Genomic DNA, 19,443 nt, shown 5'->3' on the forward strand with positions numbered 1-19,443 from the left:
ACGTTACATGGAGAAACCTTTTGAATACAAGCGTGCTGATCCACACAGGTGTGCACACAGGTGTACACACGGGTGTTCACAGACACAAACTACACCTTTCTTGGCTGCTACCTCAAAGCACATTGCGCGCTGTCGATCTTGCGTGCTGCACAATAACATTTCATTAATAACATTTAAGTATCTACTGTTATTTACTGTTAGCTAGTTTATTATGATGGTGTTGTGTTTATTATGTTGCTCTTTTTTTGTTTGTTTTCTCTTCTGTTTTTTCTTCTCTCGACAGGTGATCCAGGTATTTTTTTTTCTTCCTCCCTTTCTCACTATCTCTTCTCCCCTCTGTTTTTCTTTCTCACCCTCTCTTTCTTTTATTCTTTCTTTCTCACTGTTCTATCCCACAGTCATGTCTGTCCCATCTGTAACAACAGAAAATAAAATAAAATAAATACATAATAATAATAAAGGTCAATCAAATGGACCAATATGGCAAGGCCATGATGAGCCACTTGGTAAAGTAAATCCGCTAGGCATCTTTCTTGGCCTTCAGACAATAAATCTGATGGCTAAAGATCCAAACGCGACAGGCAAAAAACAAACAAACAAACAAACAAAAAAAAACAACTTACTATACTGGTTTAAATTTTCAAACAGTTTGTTTGTTGCAGCCAATAGAAATTGGAGCGAAGCAGCCAAACAGAAAGTGAGATGATATCTCAGCTACTGTATTGACACCAAGCTTGATGTTTAGATTTGGTAATTCTTCTTCAGGTCATCAAAAAAACAAAAAACAAAAACAAACAAACAACAAAAAACCCCCATGCTTCGCCATGGGAAGCAGCAATAATTAAAAATGCACTTTTCCTATTGGTGCTTGCAGCCAAGCTTTTATCGTGACCAGATCAAGTTGCCATGGAGACTGTGCCGTGCTGGACTGCTTGATCTGTCATCATCATCATCATCATTATCATAATCATCATCCGTGAAACTTGCAAGTATATTTTAGCATTGGAATTGCATTGCTCTAATTTCTGTTGTGCGTGTGGTTCTTGTTTTGATTTGTGTGTAGTAAGAGTGATGCTGGGAAGCTGCTCGTGAATAATATCTATGCTAAATATTTTCACCTTGTACAAGGTACCTTTTGAATTATACGTGGGGTACAATGAGAGTGCTACTGTGGTGGAGAAGCAGGGCTAATTACGGTGTGGTAGAGTAGCACTTAATAAGGGACGCTTACGAGTAACAAGACAAAGAATTCATTTATCATCTACTGTAACTTGTAACTCACAAATTAAACCCCAATGCTTTGGTGGATAATGATATTTGCCACTCTTTCATCATGCTCTCAATCCCATCCCTTTTACAGATGCCATTTTTCTGCACCCCTGTAACACTCTTCATGGCACTGCCAATTGTGTTTGACAGTGAAAATCACATTTGAGATCATAGATCATATGTCAGCCAGTGGGACGGGAGGAGGTAAAGGGATGACAGAACGATTTTTGACTCAGGGCTATACCAAAAGCTTTTATTTCCCACCCATATAGCTTGTCTTGTCATCCAATTTTGGCATGTGAAGGCATGTTGAGGGGGCTGGAAATGATGACTGGTATGTGTAGTCTGTGACTGCTGTGCTCATGGCCCTGTCCCCAGTCTGTGTTTTGGAGCAAAGGCACTGTTTGCTGGACCTCCTGCACAACCGAATAAACCACCCATAAACAAGAAAAGTTAAAAATATCTTGTGAAATAATGCCCTGAAATTATCCTCTCTGTCACAAAATGAATGTCAGGAGAAAAAAAAGGGGAAGGTTGTAGGGAGGCGGAGCAGGAGTCGGTGAGGGTGGGGTGGTGGTGGTGGTGGTGGTGGTGGTGGTGGGGGGGGGGGGGGGGGGGGACACTGCAGTAGAACATGGAACAATAGGCGCCCTCTGGCATCAACCTCTGGACAGCCCAAGCCGCTCAGCAAAGACACTGAACTCACCCACAATGAACTGCTGCAGCGGGAAGGGAGGCTTTAGAGAGTTCAATTTCCAACACAATTGGCTGTATTCTACTCCTTTAAATGCCAAGGAGATGGTGTGCAGCGTGTGCCTTTGTGAGGAGCTTTGCTTACAGCGAGTGTCCTCTAACAGGAGAGACAGAAGGAGAAAGACTAGAGATGGCGAAGACAGGCCAGAATGGGAGATGGTTTGGGGACAGAAATAGTGTGACTGGATAGAAGAAAAGGAAAAACGAATAAGACTGAATGACCGGGAGAGATAGAGAGTAAAAAGGAAAAAAAAAAAGAAAAGGTAGAAACGAGAAGGGTAGAGAATGTCTCCTCTGGTTGTCGTTTTGCCAGGCTCGCAGGACCGTCTGAAGGACAATGCTGCTACTAGTGAAGTGTGACGTTTGTCCTCTATCCAATTCACCACAGCCCCAAAGAAAACACTCACAATCAAGTGTCGATCATGCATCTCAAACACAATAAGCTCTTCCAAAAAAAAAACAAAAAACATCACATTATACAGCAATATACAGCACTGACCTTAGGTAAGAAATGTTTAGGGAGAAAAACAAAAAAGCTACAGAAATGACATTCAAATGAGGCCATCTGAACCTTTGCTGTTGCGCAGCAGTAAAAGAGCACCTTTAAAAGGTTTTAAGTAGTAAAAATAGCATTTTTCTTTTTACAGTATAACCTCCCAATGTTCAAGTAAATATAGCAAATAAAAATATGACCAGTCACATTAATGGCTCTGGTGAATAACTTCTTAGAGGTTTGTAATATTCTGCGCCATTCATCTGAAAGACCTGTTGTGCTTTTTTTGTTTTTTTTCCCTCAAGATGAAAAAAAGCAAATATCTACCGTGTCAAATTCCCACTGGAACAAATAATCAAAACGCTACTTAGACAAAACAGCAACCGCAGGAAGAACTGCACCTGACGCCTGTCTCCGTGTCACACTCAATATAAATATGCCCGCTGTCATCAGAAAAATTGCCAAGGAGGCTGTTTCTCCATCACTGTCTTCATTTGAAGGGCATTTTGCTGCCCAAAGGCAAACGCCTAACACACTCTCCAAGCATGGCGCCCAGCCCCTTTCACAGAGGGCTGGCGGTGCAGCAGACAGGAGAGAGAAGAGCAAGAAATAAGAGAGAGTGTGAGAAAAGCCTTCGTCTCAAAGCAGACCTCACACTGGGTTCTGTCACTACAGATCAAAATCCCCTCAAAGCCATAGATCACTTCCACTATAGTTCACATGTTTCACACTTAGAAACTGTTTACCAGACTCAAAAGAGTTTGCCTCCACAGCACTCACACACGGATATAGCTTAAAAACCAAAGACAGAGCTCACTCGCAAAACAATAACTGCTTTCGATCCCAGAACACTGCACTTAAACATTTATTCACTTTGAGGGGACGACTTCTTCGCTGCAAACAAATATTTACATCTATATGCTCAGCCCAGCTGAGTGAGAGGGTTGTGATGCCAGCTCTGCCTACAAGTGAGCTGACTGGCGTGACAAACACAGCAGTGTCTGCTCCTTTTTCTTGTGGAAATACCTGTCAGCGCCTGTCGACTGCTCACGCACACAATGATACATACAGGCATAAACAGCCAGGGACAGTCTGTCTCCTAAAAAGTTCCTTTAGCGTACCTGTGTGAGGCAGCAATACCAACCATCGCACAGTTTTGAGGATAAGTGACAGGCCTATATACGTGTCTGCCGGTGGTTAAGTCGGGGCCTAAAAGAGTGTCGCTTGGCTTAAATACGCCGACGCCGCATTGTGGTGCAGGGAGGAAACCTGTCTTTGGAAAGTCCTTCTGCTTGAGAGAGAAATGTCCCCCCTCATCTCAGATAAGGAGCTGATGAGATAAAGCGATAAAGTCAGTGCTTCTCCTGGGTCTTATCTGATGCTGTTATCTGACTGCACAGCACCCACCATCTCGCAATCTTTACACCCTTTAAGCACCTCTCTGAAACACTCACACCAGCATCATCGCAGACACACACACACTCTCCATCTAACGCTCAAACATTCTAAACACCGTACCAGCTTATTGATTACTTTGACACGCTCCCATTGTTGAACAGATGGCACACCTAATATCATGTGAAATGGAACTGTTCTGTGTTATCTCATGGGGAAAGGACATAAAATGACTATTTTCTCACCTTTCGGAAAGACAGAGGGGGAAAAAAACATCAGGAAAGGGGGAACAGAAGCTGTGCACTTACCTCTATGTCTGTTAGTAGTCTTATCAAACATAAGCATGGCATCATCAACCTGGAAGACATAAGAGGAGTGCCGACATTAGCTTTTCGGCAAGTACCTCGCATCACCTTCTCCCTATTGAATCGCAGCTCGTCTACTCGCAGTAATTGCTCTTAGAATATTTATTTTCGCTCCTTTACACTGATTTCTTCCCCAGCACCCCTCTCCCACATAATAAATCAGAGTTCACGCTGTGTTGTCGGGTTACCACTTCCGTGTCCATCTATAGATTAGAATTTCAGCGATAAAGAAATCCATGCAATCACAGTGGCGTTACGTGTTTTCTGGATTAGATGTGGCAAATATGTGAAGAGCAGCAATGGGAGAAAAATTAACAAAAACTACCAGAAGAAAAAAGAAAGAAAGAAGAAGAAGAAAAACAGTGTTGACAATATGTTTATTTTGATGAACACTGATGTCCAGTCTTGTGGAGAGGGACAGATAGACACATTATACTAAGCGGGTGTGAGACAAATGTGATCCTTCCTCATCTCAGAGCCCCAGCAGCCCCAGCAGCAGCAGCAGCATCCACCATAATATCATCCTTCATCATGTCCAATAAAGCCACACACAGACAGGCAGAATTTTTTTTCACACATCCCCGAAAAACAGATCTCTAGACACACTCTTCTTTCTATAATGCTGATGAAATGCTTAAAAAACAGACTGAGGCATGCTCATTTAGCCTGTGATGTTGTCTAAGAAAAAAAAGAAGAAAAGAAAAAAAAGATGGAGGAGTAGAGAGCAGCAGCAGCAGCAGCAGACAGAAACAAAAAGAGGGAGCACTCTGCACCATTCACTCCCTGGTTATGGTCTATAGGTAAGTGTAACTGTACTGAGGAGGCTTAATAGTGTGCAAGTGTGCATCTGTGCTTTTCACGGGAGGGTTACAAAGCTTTGGGAGGAGATGGGAAGAGACAAGAATAGGGGGTCTCACTCAAACCGAACTGTCTGATTGGATAAAGAGAAGTGCCTGGCAGCCAGGCAGACTAGCGCTGGCACGCTGTTCGTGCCACCCTCTTGCCACACATTTGGCACACAAGACGTTGGCACAGCTTGTAGGACCAAGTTACTCACTGTATGGCTCACAGGCACTTGATTTGCTCCTCCCTAAATTATTTCCAAATTGTCAAATTTAGCAAGCAATACTGATGTGAATCCTCAAGTAACTTATACACACACCCAGTGCCTGAGCACCTGAATTGCTGTTTGCCAGACTACCTGAAAAGGAAGGCAGGCAGAGCCTGCAGGTAAATGTTGCGGAAAGGTAGGGCTTATTAAATCCTACAGAGTTGCATCACTTCTGCAAATTAGTGATAAACAACAGCTGTGACAGAACAAAACAATGGATGTTACGTGTGGTTAAGTTAAGCCAGAGTCATTGCAAGAGAGAGACATGGCAAGTGAAGAATCTTGAATTAAAACGTGGAACTTGTGCAAGGGGTGATATTGTTTAAAATGGCAGGCAGGCATTTCACACTCCCTTTCTAAAATAATAATCGCTTGCTCAAGTCTTTACAAAGAGGACAAAAGTTAGACAGGCAGTCTATCTTAAGTACTGTCAGGAAATGCTCAAGTGTGGGTATAAATTCAGCAGAGCTGCTGGTACTTGAGCTGGCACTTTTATACAATCACTAACAAAGTTATTATTTTCCCTGGACTATTTCTCTTTGTCAACACAAAAGGGTAAAAAATAATAATAATGAAGTTTGCAGTGTCTCTGAAAAATGTGCTATCTGATGACTGTGTGGCGGGAAAATATTACAGGGGGAGTACAAATAAACAGCTGCCGGGCAACATCACCTGCAGCAACAGTTTTCTAAACAGACATTTAAAATGTCACCAAACCTAACGTCTGTCTCATTCCAGCCGATCTAATCAAAATCACATTAAAGTGAGAGGAAACTGGGAAACTGCAACCCATAAGTGCTAATGGCTGCAGTCCACTGGCTAGGTTTAAAGAACCCAAAGAAACTTGTAGACTGTTTAGTGTCTACACCGTACTGAAAACAAGAGGTGAGAAAACTCCAATTTGGTCCATTTCTGTAGCTGGAATTCAGCTTGTAGCACCAGAAAGAGTTTCTAATGCCTAAGCATTTGACAGCGTGAAAGCTGCATTGCAGAGCAAAGATGGAATGGCATGTTTACCAACTATGGTAAACGTTTAATTTGACAAGCGTGGCTGACAGCCTGTGATCATTTACATGGGAGACAGAAATTTATAGCATTTGACTTCTGTCATCTAATGTCAGTGATACTGGAAGAGCCAACAGAGTCACTAGTCCATGCATCAGTAGAAGTGCAAACAAAAATGGCATATTTATTTGACACTTAAAGAAATACAGGCACATAGAAACATGGCACATAGAACTTCCCAAAACATTAAATAGAATAGCATTGTATTTTAAAGCAAAATAACACAACATAAATTAACATTAAGACCCTACAGACCCTACAATATCAGAGAGTTCAAACATATGCATACAGTGTGAATGACATTACATCCACATGACCAAAAACTTGGCGACAGTAGGGAGGAAGAACTTTCTCCTAATAGGAAAAGACCTCTGGTGGACTCAATTTAAGGGAGTTTCATCCATCTGGCTTGACCAGTTGGTGAAAAGGGTTACACTACATAGGAAAAACTACTAGGGCACTTACAGATTATACCTATAGAAGCCGCTCAGCAATGGAAACCTATGCCACGTATTTGTGCTGATGTTAATGGCAGCTGTGGTGTGGAACTCTGCAGTTATTGAGCCAGCAGTGCATGGGCGAAATATATACAGTATGTGCCTCAGATCTGTAATTTTTATTCAGCTGTTGATCATGGAATCTTGGTAGTATCACGCTTTAATTCAGCAAGCTTTTTAGAATAACCCATTCTTTCACAAATGTTTGTAAAGACATGGCTAGGTGCATGATATTATATACCTGTGACAATGAGACAGAAAACACTAAAAACACATAGACAAAGTCACTCCATACTTTGTCCATGTGGTGTAAGAAAAGACAGAGTAGAGGAGAACAGAAAGAGCACCAACAACAGTCATGGCAAACAAATAACTTGGTTTACAGATGAAGACAAATTATTAGTCCCTTTGAAATTTAAATTTTTAATCAAAGTTTTCCCAGCTGCTTTTTTAACAGAGAAACAAATTTTCCTCATAGCATTTCTAAAAATATTGTCTTTAGAGAGCATGATTTTTTTCTATTTGCAAACAACAACAGAATTATTTCAGAAAAGAAAAATTACCAGGGTCAATATTATTAGCCCCCTGAAAAACTGACCTTTTTTGAGCCATAGAAACAAACCACTGGTCTATAATGATTTGCTTTAGCTGTGTAATGGTCAAAGCTTGTAAAATCAAGTTAAAACTGAGGCTTCTCTTCCAATTTATACACAGAACAAAAACCTTTGTTCTGTATTTGATTTGAGCTGTCACTTGAGAAAGCATAATGCCAAAAATGAAATAAATTAGTTTAGACTTGAGAAAATTAATTGTTGATGGTCACAAACCAGGAGATGGACATACAAAATTATCACAGCGTTTCTAACTGTCAAGAACTGGAGCGAGAAGTATCATCAAGAAATTCAAAGAGAGCCACACAGTACAGAACAAGCCTGGCAGAGATTAGCAAGTGAAAGATTTCAAAAAGTTTGGAAAGAAAACTACTGAGAGATGTGTCTAAACACCCCAGAACAAGACACTAGTAAATGACTTAGCCAAGTCAGGAACAGTAGTCTCAAGAATACAATCACTAGAACCCTGCACAGGGATGGGCTGTGAGGTTAGAGAGTAAGAAAAACTCAGCTTCTGCAGAAGAGACGCCTTCAAGCCATACTGAAGTATGCTAAGGACAACCTGGAGAAGGATTATACATACTGGAAGCACATCCTCCAGTAAGATAAGATGAAACTACCCATATGGAAAAGATATATATAAATCTTATAAAGTTTGTATCTGTCTTGTATGAAACTTGTATGAAAAGCATACAAGAGTGAAAACACATATAAGATCCCTTGAAAAATTATATAATGAAACTTGTATGTTTTGGATACTTACTAAAAAAATATACGAAAGTAATGAGAAAGTGGCCACTTTCATGAGTAAATCATGTAAGCCTTATATGATTTATATATGATTTACTCATGAAAGTGGCCACTTTCATGAGTAAATCATATATGGTTTTACTATTTCTTTTCCATATGGGTAGAGCTGTTTGGCCAGAGAGACCCAGTAAAACACAGGGTGGGAGTATTATGTTGTGTGGATGCTTCAGTGCGTCTGGAGCTCGTCAAGCACGAAGGAACCACGAAGAAAGAAGATTTCAAAAGAAAATCTCAAGCAGTCAGCAGCAAAACTGAGTCTTGGTCGTCACTTTGTCTTCCAACGCAACAATGACCCAAAACATATGCCACTTTTAGTGAAGAAATACTTCCAGAAGACCAAAGTGAATGTTACAGACTGGCCTGTGCAAAGCCCTGACTTGAATCCCACTGAAAATCAATGGGCTGACTGAAGACCAAGATCCATACCAGAGGACCATCAAATCTGGGAGAGATTGAGAGACTCATCAGAAGAAGAATGGGCTGGGAGACTTGTTGTAAACCACAACAAATGCCTACAGGCTGTTATCCAGCAAAGGATACACAACTGACTGTTAGCATCAGAGAGCTAATAATGCTGATGTTGGTCATTTTGGTGCTTATGGAATAATTGATTTTCTGTGTCCAAGATCAAACTGGGATGTTTGGAGAAGCTGTGTTAAAAGTTCTTTGCTCTGTTTAAGAACTTGGGAAATAGTAAAAAAAAAAAAAAAAAAAAAAAAAAAAAAAAAAAAAAAAAAGCAGAAGAAGAAGAAGGAGGAAGGAAAAGACAAAGAAAAAAAGAAAACAAAACTCACCTGTAAGTCTGGATGAGTTATTACAGTTTTGCATTATTTAATTAGTTTTCATTTAATACGTTTTTGTTTTCAGTGTCATTTCAAATTCCAAAGTAGTTTTAGTTGTTTCCGTTTAGTTTTTATTGTTACAAAATGTTTCATTTTAGTTTTTATTACGCTGACTGTATAATTTGGAGAGTTTATGTCAAACATCCAGAAATAAAAATGCAAATACAGTGCTTTTTGAAGACAGCCTAAGCATAGTCATGTAGACATCTCAATAAATAGACCAACATTAAAACTTAAAGAGACATCTTGCACTTTTTAATTTGAGTTATCTTTTTATCGGTAGACAGTGGAATTTCAGTTAGCTCTCATGTTTTTAAGTTCAGTTTTTTTCTTCCCCCATTAACTATTTTTTCCACACATAGTTTTTGGTTTTTTGTGTCATTTTAGTTAACTCTAACAATCTCGGCTACAATAAGGTGAATAACATACGTCTTTCCTCTTGCTGTCTTGAGCACTGCGGTGGGTTGTGTTGTCATGTGGTGCTGTATAAACAAGTGGCCCGCAGTTTCATCAGCCATCAGCCACCACGAGCCCTTCATGCAGTTTGACATTCAGATATCTGCACTCTAATATTGATAGTATTGCCACCATAAAGCCATTTACAACCTGAGAGCAGAAAGACTGCTACTTTGTAAAATGAAGTGAGGTCTATTAAAGGAAGTGTATTACATAAATGTGTGAACTGTGTTGTTGTGACATTATTAGAGAAGGACCATCCTGTCAGCGAGACCCATCCAACAAAGAACACAGATTCACAGTGAAGCACTGATGGGCACTTTAACAAAGAATGTGCACATCATGTGAGGGTCACACTCCAGCAGGTCATACTATACACCCTCCCCCCTCTCTCTCTCTCTCTCTCTCTCTCTCTCTCTATGCCACTTGCAGAGTCTATAGAACCATCTCCCGTGCTTCAGGGCTTTTCAATGTAGTTATTCAAGCAGAACACAACTGTGTGCCTCCATCTGATAGAAGGTTAAGGACCTCTTCACTGCTCACAAAAAAAAGCCCGCCACACAGAGGTGAGGCCAGGCTCACCTCAGGGAAGAAATCTTTCTCTGTCCTCCTCCTCCTTCTCTTTCACTCTTCCTTTTCTCCTGGCACAGTGAAAAGAAAGGTTCAAAGGATAATGGCTGTCTTATCACTATGTAAAAAGGGAATGGGAACTCCAGCGAAGTGCCTGGCCTTTTGTGACAATGAAGAAAAGAGCAAAAGTCTATTTCACTGTGGTATATGCACTGGAACAGTCCATGACCGCTTAAGAAGAGGCTGCTGGAAGGCAGTCAGCGGGCGAGAGGCCGGGCAGCTCTTTAACTGAACCTGCAGCAAACACATCTGAACCAAATAACCTCTAACAAAGGGCCAGCAGAAGTGTATGTCAAGTGTTGGCTTACTAGCAATACACAGAAAGAAGGTAGTGATTTCATACTAGAGCCCTTTCCTCTTTCTGAATCCCATTGTGCAAGCTCTTACACTGTTGCTATTACAAATTGTTCATAAGTCATGTGAAAGAACTTCTGCCTGGGCTTTAAAGGCATTGACCAACAGATCGCACATTAATTGGTGCACTGGGAGCTTTTACGCATTCACTGTGTTGTCAAACAACTAATCAATGCAAATGCTAGAAGACTAGCATCCTCCTCTGAGTTCTGGAGAACCAGAGGAAATATTTGGTGTCCTTTACAGGTTGTGTGCTTTGATTGATTAGTAGTGTTTACGCAGTATTTAATGCACCTCTGAAGGTTTTATCTACAGCATGCCTTTTGGTTGAAGTTAAAAGACTTTTTTGCTCCAAGTTCTGTCTGTGAAACTATTTTTTTTCTCTATTGTCGTGACCACTGAAGGTAAGTCATCTTTGGAGTAACATGACGGTAAAGCTCTATATCACTCTGCTTCAATAAGCCGTGAAAAAGAGACCTTTTCTGACATATAGCACAAGGTTCAAACTCACACCAAGTACAACCTCTTTGTCTGTGTCAATCCATATGTTTGAACAAGCACAGAAAAATACATGCTAATTCTAGAAAAAAAAGAAAAATGTGGTTGAATGATGAATTATGTATCAAAGGACAAACACATCAATAAAGGCTAATGTGCTCTGTTTTTGGACAGGAAAACAGCAGAGGTGCCAGGTGACAGGGGGAGATTTAAGAGCTCTGGAAATGAATTATGACAGCTATTTAGATAGGTGTCAAATGCACATTTACATTCAGCTCATGGCTGAAGGCTAGAGGAGCTTTCCTGCAATTTGGGGGTGACACTGATATAGATCATATCTGATGCCAAAGGAACGAAGGCCTGAGCCACAGATAGTGACCTGAGAGTAGGCTGTGCCTATCCTTTTGTTGTGTCTGTCTTTGTACTGGCACCTGGTGCGGCTTTGTGCTGGCTGCACTGGGATACACAGTGGTTTCTTTTCTTGCTTTTATTACACTTGCTGTGAACTTCATTTTTATCTGAGTGGAAAGAATTGAGCTGTGTGTAGTTATTAGGCTATTTTGGTGTCAGTTTTGGTGTCAAGGATTACTGGGATTTGTGCTCACGCTGCCAACACCAAAGCACCGACTGGGCTATTTGCATCAGTTTACCAGGTGATGCTCAAAATCATTTGTGGCCAATTCAGCATGAAAAAAATCCTGCTACAAATGCCTCGATTACAAAAAAAATATCACAGTGCCAATTTTCTATTGGCACAACTCAAAGCAATAAATACAGATCATGTGAACAGGTTTGGCCCTCAATATACCCTACAGTAAAAGCGCTTTTCATAAGTAGAACCCTGGTTTAAGCTGTCTTGCTGGCAAGCATCCATTTTTCTCAAGTGTTTCTGACTAAAGGGCCGACTCCCTCCTATTTCTAGGGACAGCTGCTTGTAGCCGAACCTGCAGCACAGCCTTGCAGCCGGGTGGGTAAAGGGGGCAAAAAAGAAATCCCTCCATCGATCAGTGATGGATCATATCATTATTATCATTACCGCTGTGACAGATAAGGTCATGGTCGAGGAGAAAAACTCAGCTCGCGCTGCCCCTTCATCAACACTCCCCTCGCAGTAGTGCATCTAATATTCTATTACAATGATGGCAATTAACAGAGAAATGATAGCGACCAGTGACAATAGACAAATTTGTGACAACCCTTTCAATTGTTCTTTTGTAGAGGAAATCTATATCATTGTCTGGGAACGTTGAGCTGCAGTGTGCTGCATCCACGCTTGAGCGCTTTTACAAGTGGTAGTTTAACGAGGAGCAGAGGGCAAAATTTTAGCTCCCCATAAGCTCTTGCAATTACACAAGGTGGCAAAAGGGACAGCGTTCTTAAGCGTGAGCCGAGATGGACGAGCTATTCTTTCAGCGTCCAACGAGCCAGGGGCCAGGCCAGCTATGTTTAATCTGGAACGCAACCTTTTTCTTTCCCAAAAGGAATATTCCTTATTATAATGGATGAGTGGCAACCCTCCGCAGAAGTGATAAAAATGCACGGCTAGAGTGCAAACTTAACACACACATCACACACATACAGATAGAAAAAGCACAGCGATGTCGGGGTGAAGAGAAGCTTATCTGCTGTCTGCTCTGTCTACCATATTTCTCTCTCTTTTTTCTTTTAAGTAAATATGTCTGTTTCATAGTTTCCCCCAGCAAAACTTTATTCCTTAACTCTTTTGAAAATAAATAAATAAAAATTTAAGAAATGCCAATTTGCACAGATTTAAAGGGACAAATACTTTGTTACTGGACAGAAAACACAAGGTGCTGCAAGGCTGCCCTAGAAGTGTAACATATTAATCAGAATCAATCACGTTTGATTGGCAAATACAAAGTCTTACCTGTTACACTATATTCTGTATAATACACAGTGTGACGCAACCACAGAGCTCCACAAAGGAAACTAGCTGGCAGTATACACGCTTCATCTATTATTTTTATATCCACTGCTGAAAAACAGAAGCAACAGACGGATTTGTGTTTTTCAGCATTTATTCCACAGAAATTCTTGTGTATGTAATTATTAATGATATACACCACTGGCGCATTGTCACTGCTTATTCCACTAACTTTCCCTCTTGTTGACATTAACAAAATGGCTTGAGAGAAACAGTTGAGGAGGACAATTCCTCAAATCTGTCAGGATTACATATTTATGAGGTCCCCTGCTCAGCATCCAAGGAGGTCGCTATGGTGATACAAACTGATGTATATTCGAACAATGAACTTTGCTTTGTGTGTCGAGAATGCCTTAGAGCATTGTTGAAATGGTTAGAACAGATCCTACCACGGAGCTCTGAGCAGCTTTCAGATCAGCAAATACACAATTAAAAAGACAGTCATGCTGAGGCCACTCTAATCAATGTACTGTTACAAAGAAATGTAATAAAAGGATGATGGAGTGATGCCTTCAGGCGGCTGCTGTATTGTTAGAGCAGACTGTAGCACTGTTGTGCCACAAAAATATTTTATTAGCACAACTCCACACATCTAGGCTCCCACAGAAAAAAACGATGGAGGTAACAATGAGTCATACTCTGACACCCTGTTCTTGTAATTGAACCAAATTTCTATACAAAACAATGTTTTATTCTTAAGTAATCCCAATTATGCACTACAGAAACATAACACTGTCACCCAGGGAGTCTTGTTTACCTACAATTAAGGAACATTCTTTCGACGTCCACCCTCCAAACCAACCATCTGTGATACTGAGCAGATTGTATTATATGGAAAATAGCCTCAACATTTCATGAAGGATAAAAGTCAGCTTTCAGACTGGTCTTAAAAGCTGTGTGTTTCTCATTTAAAACAGCCACTGTGACCCCATTACACAGAAGGAAACCTCAGGTTCTTCCTTCCTGTGTCAACTAAAGTTCGGTATATTGCTTGGTCTGGCCCTCTGTTTGGCCTCACAGAGGCATGTCCACACACTTGAGCTCAGTATGCTTGAGGAAGTAGGACTTGGTCTCGTCCATCAATCCGCCTGTCTTCCTTTGCCAAGCTGCAGGGAACTACCCATTATGGAGTCATTTTATTAATAGGGCCCCTTTCCTCTCCGCCACACTCTTGCAGAGTGCCTCCTCATTCTGTCAGAATGGAGTATGCCTGCAAGCCACCTCCATGAAACTGCTGCACCAGGGCCCTCCCTCTTTCTCCCATGTGAAAGCTCAGGCTGGGAAATATTATGCTTTCAAGCTAAAATAGTATTTGGAGAGGTGAGCAATCCCTAAGCCCTACAGCAAACAGTTTAACATTGAGGACTTATTTAAAATGATGTCCTTCCTCCTAGAAAGCCAATCAGATTCCTCTTTTAGCAGACACACACATGGACAAAGGCACAAACAAACACACAAAACAAGTTTGACATTCTGCACCCCCCTTTTCCCCCCTCCTTCTTGTAAATATATAGCTCGGAGCACCTTTGACCAGAGGGTGTGGAAAGGTCAGAGGATGCAGTATAGTTTAGGGAGGATGAGTGAAAACACATTGCAAAAAGGTTAAAGACATGGCCGGGGAGAGGTTTGTTTAACTGGACTTAATATGAGGAGATTGCAGAAGATGAAAAGGATTGAAGTGGCATTAGGGTACACAACTTCTATTAAATGCATTTGAATACATAATAAGTTCATTCACTTCAAAAACTTTTCCCATATTCCATTTGCCGTCTTGTTGCTGATATTTCATTTCATTATTTACTATATTTTGGAATTCAAATATTCAGCCAACGTCCCTTTTACTGTCCCTCTTAAAGTTTTTGCTGTTGCTCTCTCGGTTTTCATTGCAGAAGCAGTAAAGGTGTGCAGACAGTTTATGCCAACATAAAAGCAGCTACCAATGATTAAACCTTTTTTCAGCACCTTTCTTAGAAGCCCCATTCCCATTCATTTTCAAACATAAAGAGCCTGTTTTAAAACTCTATTATAAATGCCACCTACGCAGATCCAGTTGCTTAAATCAGGCTCACTGTGTTGCTAAAAGAGTATTTCGAACCATTCCAACTTTTAGCACTAGTCAGAATTAGCATGCAGGTAATATGCCAGTGACATGCCTCAGTGACTGACAGAAAAACTGTCTGAGAAACTTTTCACCTTGCTTGCTGATAAGATCTTTATCTAATTGTCTGCATAGTGCAAACTGGAAGGAATACGAATAAAACTGGTATCAATATTTCATAACTGGGCTAAACTGCAGTGAGGCAGCAAAACCTCTGTTTCTTAAAGCTTTATTCTAAATGTAACTGCAGCATACTTAACAACATTTACTAATATTGAGTATAGGCCTGTTAGACTTTAACTCAGAGTCAATTAAATTTAGTTTCAGTTCAGTTTTATTTATACAGAGCCAAGTCACAACAACAAAACAGCTAGCTTAAAACTACCACAGATAAATCTTACGTTTTGTTTACTTGGACTTTTACAGTGTAGGGCCAGAAAAGCTCCAGTACTATTCATTTGTAAAGATGACCACATATATTCGCCTGTCAGGTCAACCATTCCTACCGCTTAAATGAGCCACCACTGACAGCCTGGGTTGTTGTGGAGAAACAGCGGTTGGTGCGATTTGGCGTGTAATGCAGACTCAGGAGAGGTTTGTTCACATGTTGGTGCCCTACCCTACAACATTCTGATGCTGATTGGTGTATCTGAGCACAGCAACTATCTGGCATTTAAGTTAAACTCAAAGATGTTCAAAGGATGGCTATAGGCCAAAGAACTGCAGTGCTGCTTTTGCCCTCAAGGTCGGGATGTCCCAGTAGCTCTGATGTCATGTGAAAGCTATGGATTGCAGCATAACTAAGTGTAACCCACCTAAAATCTGCCTCATGAAAATGAACTGCTGTTCCCCAAGAATGTCAGTAGGTGGCTATTCTGCCCTCACTAGGGTGTAAAGCTGGTTTCTAGCTTGGCAGATAGCTAACAGGTCCACAATAAACATCCAGGAGTCAGCGGATACGTTTTAGATGTTTACTGTTGAAGCACTGTAAAACTGGTACAGAAACAAAAATAAAATATTACATTTCTGCTGTAATTGAATTTTCTTTACAACATCAAACATTAAGCCATGCACTACAATGTATATAACACATAAACACAAACGTATCCAAACCCTTTCACTGGTTATTAGGCTCACGCATTTAGCGATTAGCTTAATGCTAACATTACATGGGAAATCCCATAGACGGGCTAACGTGTTAGCATCGCGGCCGTTTTTCCTCACAAAAGAAAGTTTTCCACACAAATCTCTAAACTGCTACGCATAACTATCGCGGGAAAGCTTACAAAACAGATAGCAACTACTTACAGGCATGTGCTCTCTCAGGCTGAGCAAGAAAAAGTGAACAAAAAGTGGAATAGACGACAGTTTGTCTAAAGGACTGTTTTTCACTGGTGAGGTACTACGGCAAGTCTGCTGGTACAAAAAACACACACCCAAATGATCATGCCTGCCTTAAAGGGGCAGCACACTCCCCGCCTGGTATAGAGTACTATACCACTATGTCCCTCTGAGTAACAACACAACTTCAGTGGCGGGTCTCGAATACACCCTGGGGGTGCCTCCTTGAACAACTCTCACCTCCACTTTCCGGACCCTGCTGTCTCGACCCGGAAAGGTATTTATCACAAGCCCTGTGGGCCATTGATTTCGTTTAGCCTCCTTGTCCTTTAGGAGCACAACATCTCCAACTTGCAGGTTGGCTTGTTCTGCTTGCCATTTCCTTCTTGGCTGGAGTGTCGTTAGGTACTCTTGACGCCATCTTTTCCAGAATGAATCCGCAAGACTTTGAACTTGCTTCCACTGACTTCGGTAAAGATCCTTGAGGTCGATGTCTTCCAAGGGAGCAGACACGGAGTCCACCTTTTGTGTTAAAAGCATAGCAGGGGTGAGTATGGTCGGCATGTCTGGATCTGACGACACAGGGACTATTGGCCGGGCATTCATGATGGCTGCGACCTCTGCCATCAACGTGGTGAGCACTTCGTGTGAAAGATTAGGGGAATGCATCTTGAGTAAGATGCTATCCAAAATGCGGCGAGCCATCCCTATCATTCTTTCCCATGCTCCCCCCATGTGGGAGGAGTGTGGAAGATTGAAGTCCCACGTGCAGCCTTGGTCTCTGAGGTAAGAATGAAGTGTTGCATCTTCTGGGGTTATACCAAGTTCTTTACATGCACCGACAAAGTTTGTGCCTCGGTCTGAACGAAAGAGCTTTGCTGGACCTCTGATGGCAGTGAATCGCCTAAGCGCATTTATGAAGCTTGACGTAGACAGAGATTCTATCACCTCCAGGTGAACTGCCCTTGTTACTAAACAAGTAAACATAACAGCCCAGCGCTTACTCTCTGCAAGGCCTCCCCTCGTGCGACGGGCACAAACCGTCCATGGTCCAAAAACATCTAATCCAACTTGGGTGAAAGGAGGAGATTGGGTCAACCGATCAGCAGGTAAGTTGGACATTTTTTGTTTTTCCAGACTTCCTCTCAACCGCCTACAGACGACACACTTGTGTATGATACTTGATACAAGTCTTTTTCCTCCCAGAATCCACAGTCCAGCGGATCTGATGGCCCCTTCCGTGAAGTGCCTACCTTGGTGTACTACTTGCTCATGATAATACCGCACCAACAAGGTAGCAATGTGGTTGCTTTTGGGAATGATTATGGGATGTTTCTCTTCCCATGAGATTGCGGATAATGACGTGCGGCCACCAACTCTCAGTACACCATCTGAATCCAAGAAAGGGTCAAGTTTCCTGAGAGGGCTGCGTTTTGAGACAAGTTCTCCTTTGAACAGGCTCTTGAGTTCTTCTTTGAAGGCCTCGTGCTGTACAGTCTGTACAATTACTGTTCTTGCCTGTATATGCTCATCTACCTTTGTCAAATCTCCCTCCAGGATCTTAGCACAGGATCTGCCTTTCTGGATGAGCTTTGCTATGCCACATACAAGTGTCTTCCAGCTGGAAAAGCGCTCGAACCTGTGTGAACCAAGCTGTCTTTCAGAAGCTCCTGTCGCAAAGGCTGCTATTAGTGGACGCACGTCTGCATCCCCGTCTGGTTCAACGAGCTCAAAGAACTCTGGTGGGGTAAGTGCAACTCGCTCGTCGTTTTCAAGAAATGATGGCCCAGAAAACCAGTTTGTATCTCTCAACAGTGCAGCTGGAACTGGTCTGGTACCATGGTCAGCAGGATTTTGTTCTGAACTGACAAACTGCCACTGTTCAGGCTGCGAAGACTTCCGGATGCGTGCTACTCTGTTAGCAACATACACATAAAACCTCCGGTTGGCGTTGCAGATGTAGCCCAGCACAACTCTGGAGTCGGTGTAAAACTTCACTGCGTGGATTTCCACATCTAGCTCATCCCTCAAGATATCGGCCAGCTCAACTGCTAGTACAGCCGCACAAAGCTCTAGACGGGGCACAGTATGGGAATGCCGGGGTGCTAACTTAGATTTCCCCATGCAGAATCCTACAAGACAGTGTCCTTCATCATCAACTGCCCTGAGGTAGGCAACTGCAGAGATGGCCATGGTGGACGCGTCGCAAAAGACACATAACTCCCTGTGCCGTGTGGAAAGCAGAGAAACAGGTAGGTATGGCCTTGGTATGTGAAGTTGCTCGAGTGCCTTCAGTGAGTCTCTCCAAGACTTCCACTGTGCCACTTTTTCAGCAGGTATCGGGGTGTCCCAATCGCAATGCTCAGCGCATAACTCTCTGACTATAGCCTTGCCCTGGACTACTATAGGACCTGCAAACCCCAACGGGTCGAATATGCTGTTAACTGTGGAGAGAATACCTCTACGGGTAAAGGGCTTCTCCTCCTGGGAGACAAGAAAGGTAAAGCTGTCGGTTTGAAGGTGCCAGTTGAGACCTAAGCTTCTCTGCATAGGTAACGGATCCACACCTAGCTCTAGGTCTTTCAGCTCTTTAGCACGTTCCTCAGGTGGAAACGCCTCCACTACTACGTCGTGGTTGGAGGCTATCTTATGTAGCCGTATGTTGGAATCAGCCAACATCTCCTTGGTTTCTTTCAGCACTCGGATGGCATTGTCATCGGTGGGGAAGGAAGCAAGACCATCGTCCACGTAGAAGTTCTTTAGAACAAACTGCTTTGCTTCTGCACTCTGGTCTTCCTGTCCTTGCAAAGCTGCTCTTCTCAAGCCGTATATGGCAACAGCAGGAGAGGGGCTGTTGCCGAATACGTGCACGGTCATCCTATACTCTGTGATGCGCTTGGTGGGGTCATT

General features: G+C 42.1%; 1 protein-coding gene across 10 annotated transcripts in view; it reads right to left on the reverse strand.

The window, feature by feature from the left end:
• The window catches only part of msi2b (musashi RNA-binding protein 2b), a 283,431-nt gene that overhangs the window by 115,668 nt on the left and 148,320 nt on the right, over positions 1 to 19,443 (reverse strand). For all 10 annotated transcript variants that reach the window (XM_085288479.1, XM_085288477.1, XM_085288473.1 and 7 more), the window contains exon 7: positions 4,219 to 4,267. In XM_085288479.1, the coding sequence (XP_085144605.1) occupies positions 4,219 to 4,267 (49 nt within the window). The remainder of the gene's footprint in view (positions 1 to 4,218; positions 4,268 to 19,443) is intronic.

The sequence above is a fragment of the Mchenga conophoros genome, linkage group LG10 (genome assembly GCF_057382185.1).
Source record: "Mchenga conophoros isolate Kocher_MC1m ecotype Shallow Benthic linkage group LG10, M_conophoros_male_GT1.1, whole genome shotgun sequence".
Classification (NCBI taxonomy): domain Eukaryota; kingdom Metazoa; phylum Chordata; class Actinopteri; order Cichliformes; family Cichlidae; genus Mchenga; species Mchenga conophoros.